General features: G+C 39.8%; 1 protein-coding gene across 1 annotated transcript; it reads right to left on the bottom strand.

Moving 5' to 3' along the window:
- Nucleotides 1–869: 869 nt before the first annotated feature.
- LOC137770952 (putative CENPB DNA-binding domain-containing protein 1) lies at nt 870–1394 on the bottom strand. The gene has a single exon (XM_068553991.1). It carries the CDS (start codon nt 1392–1394, stop codon nt 870–872), a length of 525 nt encoding a protein of 174 aa, XP_068410092.1.
- Between the last annotated feature and the right edge of the window lie 10322 nt (nt 1395–11716).

Genomic DNA, 11716 nt, shown 5'->3' with positions numbered 1-11716 from the left:
GTCTTCATTAGTAAGTGCCTCGTGTTGCACAGCAAGGAGTTCAATGAAGTCGTTCTCTTGCAGATCTAGCTCCACCTTCTTGCTGAAGGTCACCAAGTTGCTGAAGACCTCTTTGGACTCCTCATCCACCTTCTTAAATCCACGAAAATTGTGAACAGACTGCGGGCACAGCTTCTTCCAAACCCCATTCATGGTGACAGCTGTAACCTCACACCAAGCAGAGTCAATGTTTTTTATGGCCTTGTAGATGTTATAGTCCTGCCAAAATTGTTGCAGGGTTGTTCCTGATTTGTCACTCACCTTTACTGCCTGATGAAAAGTGTGACGTAAATAATATTTCTTGAAAGTCGCTATAACTCCCTGGTCCATAGGTTGGATGAGTGACGTAGTATTCGGTAGCAGATGTACTACGCTGATGTTGGGATGAAACTCGTTCGTGAATGGGGAGTGGCTTGGAGCATTGTTGAGCAGCAAAAGAACGTTGAATGGGACATCCTTCTCCAAGCAATATTTCTCTACCTCTGGGATAAAGTGGTGGAAAATACAGTCCTGGAAAATGGCCTGTGTAACCCAGGCTTTGGGGTTACTCTTCCACATAACAGGAAGAGAGAGCTTGGCTATGTTTTTAAGGGCTCTTGGGTTCTCTGACTGATAAACTAAGAGAGGCTTCAGCTTCATCTCGCTGGAAGCATTGCCACAGAACAACAGAGTTAGCCTATTCTTTGTTGCTTTATATCCTGGCATCAAGTTTTCCTCCTTACTGATGTAACTTCAGTCTGGCATCCTCTTCCAGTACAGTCCTGTCTTATCCACACTAAAAAACCTGCTCAGGTAAATACACACCTTCATCAATAATTTCTCGAAGTGTTTCAGGAAATTCCTGAGCAGCTACCCTGTCTGCACTCGCCGCCTTGCCACTTAACTTTTATATTGTGAAGGTTGGCTCTAGCTTTGAACAGATGAAACCAGCCATGGCTGGCATTAAAAGATGCACCCTCTGATTCTTTGCCGTGTTTCTTCTTCAAGTCTTCATAAAGGCTTTTAGATTTCTCTTGAATCAGCATTAAGCTGAGCAGGACTCGACACTGATGCTGATCCTGCATCCGCACACTGAGAAGTTTCTGCATCTCCTCCATCGCTTTTCCACGTTTCGTCAATATTATTGTCGACATCATTGGCACAGCAGACTTCACATGTTCTATGATCTTGACCTTGTTCTTTAGAATCATGCCGATGGTTGAATGATTCATGTTATAAGAATGAGCGACCTCTACCATCTTTTCACCTCCCTCCACTCTCTCAGTTATTTTCACTTTTGTTTCCATTGTTATCGCTTGGTGCTTCTTAGTAGTACCAGCTACATCACCACTGCTTTTCTGCTTACTTCCAGACATCCTGGGCTTGAAATAAAGGTACTGTACTACTGTACTCTATACAGTACTGTACAGTGAAGTACACAAAAGCACGATCACTTGTAGAGGATGCATGCACATGATGATGTATGCCAGATACGTGAACTAACTTATGTGACTGGATATGTGAACGCAAGTTCACATCTTTGAAAGTTCGCAACTTGAATGTTCATGCGTAGGGAACTTACTGTACTTTTAGAATCTGCACACACATACGGAAACAAGCACACACGTTCTAACTGCTATAAATGATTCCTGTGAGCACACTGTTTAAGTAACTGGCCACACAATCTTGATGCCAACCCTGGTCTAATTAGCATTCTCTCATGTGCAATTCTCTACTAAGGGTTGTGTAAATGATGAAGTGCTAGTGAACAGATAGATGATTACCAACTTCTCATTAGCACAACCCCAAGACCTAATTACTTTAATGCAGTTAAAAGTCAGCCTGCAGCCTCAGCAAAAAGACTTTTAAAGATATTTTAACAACCATGCAAAATCAACGGGATACAGCAAAAGCAGTCCTAGGAGGGAAGTTCACAATGATACAAGCCTTCCTCAAAAAAACAAGAAAAATCTCAAATAAACAGCCTAACCTACTACGTAAAATAATTAGAAAAAGGAGAACAAATAAAACCTAAAGTGAGTAGAAGGAAGGAAATAATAAATATCAGGAAGGAAAGAAATCAAAGAGATGTAAAAAAAAAATAGAAAAAAATCAGTAAAACCGAGAATAAACAAAATCAGCAAACCTCTGGCCAGGCTCACCAAGAAAGAAAGAGAGAGGACCAAAATAAACAAAATAGGAAATGAAAAAGAGAAATACCAACTGACACCACAGAAATACAAAAATCTATAAGAGAATACTATGAATAATTATATTCCAACAAATTTGACAACCTAGAAGAAATGGACACGTTTCTAGAAACATACAGCCCACCAAAACTGAATCAAGAAGAAAGAGATAATTTGAACAGACTGATCACCAGAAGTGAAATAGAATTTGTAAAAAGAAAAAAACAAACCTCCCCACAACAAAAGTCCAGGATCAGATGGCTTCACTGGGGAATTCTACCTAACATACAACAAAGAACTTATACTGATCCTTCTAAAACTCTTCCAAAAGACTAAAGAGGAGGGAACACTCCCAAAGTCATTCTATGAAGCCACCATCACCCTGATACCAAAACCAGACAAAGTCACTACCAATAAAGAAAATTACAGGCCAATATCTTTGATGAATATAGATGTAAAAATCCTCAACAAATTATTAGCAAACCAAATCCAACAGTACATAAAAAGAATGATACACCACGATCAAGCTGGATTTATCGCAGGGTAACAAGGATGTTTCAACGTATGCAAATCAATCAATGTGATACACAACATCAACAAAAGAAAAGACAAAAACCACATGATTATCTCAATAGATGCAGAAAAAGCATTTGATAAAATTCAACATCCATTCTTGATAAAAACTCTTACCAAAGTGGGTATAGAGGGAATATATCTCAGCATAAAAAAGCTACTTATGACAAACTCACCGTCTATATAATACTCAATGGTGAAAGCTGAAAGCCTTCCCACTACAATCTGGAACAAGACAAGGATGCCCCCTCTCACCACTTCTAATTAACCTAGTATTGGAAGTCCTAGCCACAGCAATCAGAGAAGAAAAAGAAATAAAAGATATCCAAATCGGAAAGGAAGAGGTAAAATTGTCATTATATGTAGATGACATGATACTATGTATAGAAAACCCTAAACACTCCACACAAAAACTACTAGACCTGATAAACAAATTCAGCAAGGTAGTAGGATACAAGATTAACATACAGAAATACATTGCATTTCTTTACAATAACAATGAAATGTCAGAAAGAGAAAGTAAAAAAAAAAAAAATCTCTTTTAAAATCACATAAAATAAAATAAAATACTTAGGAATAAACCTGGCCAAGGAGGTGAAAGACTTATACATTAAGAACAATAAAACAGTGATAAGTGAAACTGAAGATGATTCAAAGAAATGGAAAGATATCCCATGCCCTTGGATTGGAAGAATTAATTTTGTTTAAATGGCCATACTACCCAAAGCAATCTACAGATTTAATGTGATCCCTATCAAATTATCCATGACGTTTTTCACAAAACTAGAACAAATAAACCCAACATTTATATGGATCCACAAAAGACCCAGAATTGCCAAAGCAATCCTGAGGAAAAAGAACAAAGCTGGAAGCATAACCCTCTCAGACTTCAGACAATACTATAAAGTTACAGTAATCGAAACAGCATGATATTGACACAAAAACAGACATATGGATCAATGGAACAGAATAGAGAGCCCAGAAGTAAACCCACACACCTACGTCAATTAATCTTCAACAAAGGAAGCAAGAATATACAATGGAGAAAAGACAGTCTCTTCAGCAAATAGTGTTGGGAAATCTGGACAGCCACATGTAAATCAATGAATTTAGAACACTCTCTCACACCATACACAAAAATAAACTCACAATGGCTTAAAGACTTAAATATAAGACAGGACACCATAAAACTCCTAGAAGAAAACATAGGCAAAACATTCTCTGACCTAAGTCGTAGCAACATTTTCTTAGGTCAGTCTCCCAAGGCAAAAGAAATTAAAGCAAAAATAAACAAACGTGACCTAATCAAACTTATAAGCTTTTGCAGAGCAAAGGAAACCATAAACAAAAGGAAAAGACAACCTATGGAATGGGAGAAAATATTTGCAAATGATGTGACCAACAGGGCTTAATTTCCAAAATATACAAACAAACAGCTCATACAGCTCAATATCAAAAAAAACCAAATAAACCAATCAAAAAATGGGCAGAAGACCTAAATAGACTTTTTTACAAAGTAGACACACAGATGGCCAATAGGCACATGAAAAGATGCTCAACATTGCTAATTATTAGAGAAATGCAAATTAAAACTACAATGAGGTATCACATCACACCAGTCAGAATGGCCATCATCAAAAAGTCTACAAATAATAAATGCTGGAGAGGGTGGGGGAAAAGGGAACCCTCCTACACTGTTGGTGGGAATGTAAACTGGTTCAGCCACTATGGAGAATAGTATGGGGGTTCCTTAAAAAACTTAAAGTAGAGTTACCATATGAGCCAGCAATCCCACTCCTGGGCATATATCCAGAGAAAACTCTAATTCAAAAAGATACATGCACCCCAATGTTCATTGCAGCACTATTTACAATAGCCAAGACATGGAAGCAACCTAAATGTCCATGACAAATGGATAAAGAAGATGTGGTATATTTACACAATGGAATACTACTCAGCAATAAGAAAGAATGAAATAATGCCATTTGTAGCAACATGGATGGACCAAGAAATTAACATACTAAGTGAAGTAAGTAGACAGACAAATATCATATGATATCACTTGTATGTGGAATCTAAAATGTACAAATGAACTTATTTACAAAACAGAAACAGACTCACAGACATAGAAAACAAACTTACGGTTACCAAAGGGGAAAGAGGGGGTGGACAAATTAGGAGCTTGGGATTAACAGATACACACTACTATATATAAAATAGATAAACAACAGGGTCTTACTGTATAGCACAGGGAATTATATTCAATATCTTGTAATAACCTATAATGGAAAAGAATCTGAAAAAGAATAGGTGTGTGTGTGTGTGTGTGTGTGTGTGTATGAAACTGAATCACTTTGCTGTACACCAGAAACAGAACATTGTAAATCAACTATATTTCAACAACAACAAAGTATATGAAGAAAAAAAAAAATACATTTTATACTTTTTATTTGATCCTGCCTCTCAGCTGTTCTACTAAAACTACAAAGGACCTGGCTCAGAGCCCTTGAGTTCTGGTGAAAGAGAAGCAGGGCAATGAGAGGAAAGCCACTCACACATGCTTTTTTGTTCCACCCAACCGAATGCATCCTGAGGCCCTCACAAGAAATCACAAGTGTGTAGGACAGTCCATCCAACGGAGTCTAGCCTGGCACTTGTTCAATTCGGGTTTTGTAAAGGGAGCTGCTAGGACTCTGCAGTTTTGGCCGCAGAACTGTGCCGGGCTTTAGCAGCTCAAATGTTGGAGCCCAAGCCCAGTTCCAGTGCCAAACATTTGTCCACACGCTGTTCCCGTGCAGCAAAGACTCTGCTCTGTCAACATCCCTGTGAATGGAGGAAGGCACCCCTCTCGCCATCCCGCAGTGGGACGTGTCCTGTGGCAGTGAAGTCAGCGAGGCTGGGCGCACATCTTGAAGTGAGCTTCAGGGCCGGTCCTCAGGGAGACAGGGAAATTGGCCCACAGCCAGCAGTAACAGACCCCTGAGCGCAGAGAGCACAATCTCACAATCTGCTTTCAGGGCTCTGTGGATTTTCATTCAGGTGTTTCTAAGCTCTGCTATTAGATCATTAGAATTTACAGGATCTCTCCACATAAGGCGAATGGGTTAAAAGATCAGATGGTTTTATCAATGTAGGCTTTCTGTCAATGCAGTCTCCCCAGACAATGAGAAACTTTGTTACAGGAAACCTATTCCTCAATTAGAAGTCTCCCTGCCTTAGAGAACTTGTCTCAGCTGAATAGACCTTTCTGTCCTGTCAGGTACATGATGCGTTATCTACAAGGATATCAACATAACCATATTTTGGACTAAAGGGCTTTTGACTTTTAAGAAATGAAGCCTGGGAGAAAGTTGGGTTTAAAATGGCATCTGGCTTAGAGGCTCTTATTCGGCCAGTCCCAACAGTTCAACAAAATACCTATAAAGACACAGAAAAAAATGCAAACTTATGCCACCACCAAAACTGGAACAAAATAACCTATTTTCAGAGTCTAGGATCAATTTCCAGTAACCGCAAGATAGGCAAAATGGGGTTAAAACCACAATCCATGACTCCTTGTGCTGTAACCACGAGAAATAGAGCTAGCTTCCCCCTCCCACCCTGAAAACAGATGGGAGGAGGTAAATAGTCCCTGCCCCTTCTTGGCATCCGATCCCTGGCTCGGACATGCAAGAGATGTGCTAATGGGATGACAGAGGCCATCTCTCTATGTGGTGATGCTCTCTGGGGACTCATGCCATCCTCATCTACCTCTCCTCCTGGCCCAACTCTCTCTTTTTTATATTTAGTCAGAGATGGGAATTCCCAGCGAATGCATGGAAGGTACAATTCTCCAAAGTAAATCACAACAGGCAGCACTGCTTTCTGGAAGCACTCCCGGGAAGGGCACATAACGAGGGATGACGGTTTTTTAGGATTTTCATCAGGGTCAGTGTCAGGAGGTGGGAGTGAGGTAGAATGAAATGTCCAGGAGCCCTTGAGACTTCTCAGCCTAGAGTCTGAGGAGGGTCTGGTAGCTGTGCATGTGAACATCCACTTCAGCTGTTCATCTGAAGAATGAGATCAAACCACGAACTCTGTCTATGGAAAATACTGTATCTTCCCTTCTTTAGAAATAAGAAAGGTGGAAAAAATACTAACATCAGGCCTATTTAAAATGCCAGACCCAAAAAACAAAAAAAAACAAAACAAAGAATCCTGACTCTGAAGACTTACAGGATGAACCAAAATTTGAAAATGATTTATTATAGTAACTAGTAGAAAATTTTAGAAAACCATCTTATCATCCTTAGTAAGCAGATAGAGGGGAGCAAAAATGCGCCTTGAAAATTGGCTAAAGTGATAAACCATGAGAGGAAAATGAATGAGAGTAGGTAAAACAGAGACTGCCAAGAAAGTAAACACTGAACAGCAGAATTTCAATCAGTAATAAAAATAAAGAAAACTTTGACACCTACCAAAAATTAAAATAGTTTAAGACAGTGTCATGTAATATGGGTTCAGTGGATGATGGTTAAATATGAAATGAAGAGGTCTAAAAGAACGCTGACAGAGCTATGACCTCTCCAAAAACACTAGCTTGTTCAGTGGAACTAAATGGAGGGAAAAAATGAGCTCTTCCAAAGCTGCTGAGTTCACCATTTTCCTTTGGTGAAAGTTAAGTAAAAGGCTCACAGTGGGGAGAGGGAGAAAGTCAAGAAAGCACTGGGTCTGTAAACAGGACGACTAGAATGGACACACACTTCTCTAACTAGTGGGTATTAGGTGCCCTGAGACCAGGTCTGTGTGTACTTCCCAGGCCCGTGTGTACTTCCCAGGCCCAGGTGGAAATAAGGGTATGCTGCCATGGGAGTCTATTTCGCACGGAGGCAGCACAATTCTATCAAGGAGTTGACAGCAGATCTCCTTATAACTCTCTTAGCAAATATGGGGGGGAAACCCAAATAGTGATTCCCACTTTCATGGTTCAACAGGAAAAAACTTATGGGATGTCGATGAACATCTGGAGAGTCAGCCAGCACAAGCAGCCTGCAAGAATTTGCAGGGATAGCTGTGTTCCTGGGTGGGCAACTGCACATTCCATGATGTGAAGCATCTAAATTTAGTTCCTGGTGTCATGTTGGATATGATTTATTCTGAATTCCTCATTATGCCTCTCCCACAAATCAAATCATGCTACAGTATGCACTTAATTGGGGTTGAAATCCTTCCAAACACGTTTAGTGCTTGTTAACTTCCTCTTTCTTCGAGGTTAACCAAAAGATAACCATGAAAATCTTCACCACCAGCCATCTAAACCAAAATAGATGAATTGCTAAAACAATAACACCCAGCTTTAGAACTGTGACAAATATCAATCAAAGCACTGCAGGCCAACCACACCTCTAGCTCTGAAGCTGTCAGGCCTCGTCATCTCCATAGGGCTGGGCTGGAGCAGCGGGTCAAAGGCAGGTTTCCCAAGACTGCCAACCCACTGACTCATTGGTTGGTCCTCTTCCGCTTCTATCAGACTCCAGCACATCCATGACCAGGAGGCTGGGGAGGCCTCCACCAGGGAGCTGACGGGCTGCCTGCACAGGGCAAAGGTTTCCACGTCATGGGTGATGGTTGTGTGGGCATGGGTGTGGTGAAGTGGAAAGATGAAAGAACTGTAGACTCTTGGTCAATTCTAGTCTGCTACTTAAGAGTTGTGTGATGTCATCTCCCTGAGCTTCTGTAAAAGGAGAATATTAGTAGTTACCTTGCAGAGTTGCTAAGGGGAACAAATAAGATTTTAAAAAACAAATTAGATTTTTTAAAAAAGAGAATTGACGCTGAAGAAGTAAGCAGGAGTTAGAGGCTGGATCCGGGAAAGCCTTGAGGAACAATTAAGATAATCTACATTAAGTGATTAGCAAAATATCTGGTACTTAACAAGCATTCAATTCAAATGGTCTTTTATCATGAAACAAACAAACAAACATTTAAAGTTATAGTCAACATCAAAGCTCCTTGGAGGAGTGTAAAGCTTGTGAGTGGTAGCCTGGGGACTAGCCCAGCAAATAAATAACTAGTGAGAGAAACAGTGGTTTTTAGAGAATCAGGACACTGGCTTCGAACTCTGACACACTTGGGTTCAAATCCTGGCTTGTTCAATTAGTAGATCTGTGAGCACAGGGAAGATACCTAAGGCAACACACACATACACACACACACACACACACACACACAGTCTATTGCCCCATCTATAAAGCAGGAATAACAGTAGCACCTACTGTTGTTGTAGGGTTAAATGAGATCACCTTTGTGAAGTGCTTTGTGTAACACCTGGTCCATAGACAGAGCTCCACAAAACAGCTATAATATTTAAAATGATTAGTAAACACAGCTTGTTTTCATTTACATATACTAATATATTATTAATTTTATTCTACACATGAATATAATAATAATATATATTTTATCCTGTATATAATATTTATTTCCTATGATTTGCTTAAAAATAGAAGCCTACATAGTGGGTTTAGGAAATCTTCCACACATGTTTGATATTGGCTAACTTGTTCAAATGTATGTGGGCTTACAGGCACATGCATCTATTACAGTGACTTTCCAAGAATCCTTGTTTATTTTTATTATTGAACACTTACTATGTGTCAGGAACTGTGTTATGTGCTTTGTATAAATTATTTTAAATTAACCCTCACACAACCTTACTCATCGGGATATTTTACTGAAATAATAAAATTATTCAAATCATAGGGAGAATGGGTCCAGACTTCAGGCCTTGACCTAGTCTACCTCCATCCTCTCAAATAAAATATATCTGCTTAGAAATATCACCCATGGTGGGATGAGCTACTTAACTGGTGGTATGTACTAAGAGAATATGGAATGTTTTTCAGGAACTGTTTACTCAGACTCATAATCTTGTTGATGGTGTCTGGCAAGACACAAACTGTCTTTTAAGAGAAAGGAGTCTCAGATATGAAATGTGTGACTAGGTAGTCCATGAAAACCTGACCAGGCCACTAGATCTGCCTGAAAGAATTCTCAGAAAGCAGGTGAATTCTCAGAGGACAGATGAGTGGCTAGATGCCCAAGGCCCTTCTTCTTACTGGCCGCAAGCACAAAGAGGCAAGGATACTACTGAAGTTCAAGTTCTTCGCAGACTCAATCTTTGGGGAGAAAAACAAACACAATATTGCCTCTTCAGCCACCCAGGTCATCCAGGGGAAAGTCTCCAAGTGCAGTCAAGTGAAGTGAAGAAGGGAACTCTGAAAGGCAGTCCCAGGGGGCCAGATCTCATGGGCACTCATCTGGCAAGCCCCAGCCAGAGCCAGCAGAGCAAGCCATGTGGGACCAGAAATTTTTCCCTTTCTCAGGGCTCTATCTGAATTTTGAGGACTCTGAATCTTTTCCAGCATGTTCAAAATTTAGTAATTTATGACCCCAAAAGGTAAAGATAATGCAGATATGGTAGATCACTCAGGTAGAGTATAATTTTTCCCATATATCAGAAAAGTTATTGTAACATTTCTTTCTGGATCATTGTGAACATTTTGGTGCTCTTTGGTATTTGTGATATTTTAGTTGTAAGTGCATGGACTCTTCTGTGAATCAAAAGCACTTCCTTATTTTCTTTTTCACAAGACATACAGATCCAAACATCATGAATCATTTCAGATCCAAAGACAAGCCCTGTCGAGTGGTTAAAATAATTGATAAAAATGGGTACCTAATCACATACAAATGTGACGATGCCATGATGTTCAAAAGAGATCTATTCTATTTCTGCAGTGTACACTACTGTGACAAAACTTCTTGTGGAGTTGGGCCCGGACCGAGCAGGATGGAAGAGTACAGGAACGGAGGGCAAAAGCAGCAGAGGTAGATGTGAGAGGAGCAGGCAGGTAGGGGAGTAAAACAGAACACGGGCTGCAGAGAATCTAGCTTGCCCCACTCCCTCAGGAACCAGAGCCCACAACACGCCCCCTGGGGGCAGCTGCCCCACTCCTCAGCCAGCGAAATCATCGCCCACCTACTCCAGCTCCTCAGGCTGAATTTCCTCCTGACCTCACCTTCTCTTCAACTCTCCCCATCAATAGAAGAAAAAAAATGGGGTTTCAGATATTGGCGAGGGAAAAAGGCCCTCTCAAAATCCACATCAAGCCCAAGAGGTTAGCATTTGAAATAAAAAAGACAGGGCCCTCTCTTGATCCACTGGTAGAAAGGTTCTAAGAGCATCTGAAATACACTAAGTGAAAAAGATAAGGTCAGTGTAGCTGACACCAGTTCTAACAAACATCCCCTTGATGCTGAAGAACCACAAGCTTTGTTTCTTTTTAGAAGGCAGGTAAGTTTCTTCATAGCCCTGGAGCAGAAATTCAAAAGATATATTGAATTTCAGGAAAAGACAGCAAGACAAATCCTGATTAGAGTATCCTCTTCTTCTGGTACCTAAAAAAATGCATTAAAAATCATGGGGATGCTCCTAGCAATGCCTCAATCTGCCTACACTAGCAGCAATTATACATGAAAGTTATACCCTATACAAATTGCTTTCTCAAAAATGACAGTAATATCTTTAAGATTGTCCAGAAAGTTGTATGTTTTAACAGTTGATAAATGTGGACTCTTAGCTGATAGAAAATCTAGTCTTTATATCAACTGCCCTTCCTTTTCTTTTTTTAAACAAATTTATTTATTTATCTATTTAAAAAAAATCATGGGGATGTAAAGGATAGCATGGTGACTATAGTTAATAATACCATATTGCATATTTGAAAGTTGCCAAAGGAGTAGATCTTAAAAGTCTTCATCACAAGAAAAAAAAATATTTTTAAACTATGTATGGGGATGGATGTTAACTAGACTTGCTGTGGTGATTGTTTTGCAATGTCTACAAATATCAAATAATTAACTTGTACACCTGAAACTAATATAATGTTATATGT

Source organism: Eschrichtius robustus, chromosome 10 (genome assembly GCF_028021215.1).
Source record: "Eschrichtius robustus isolate mEscRob2 chromosome 10, mEscRob2.pri, whole genome shotgun sequence".
NCBI classification, from domain to species: domain Eukaryota; kingdom Metazoa; phylum Chordata; class Mammalia; order Artiodactyla; family Eschrichtiidae; genus Eschrichtius; species Eschrichtius robustus.
This window is presented reverse-complemented; position numbering and strand designations above follow the sequence as displayed.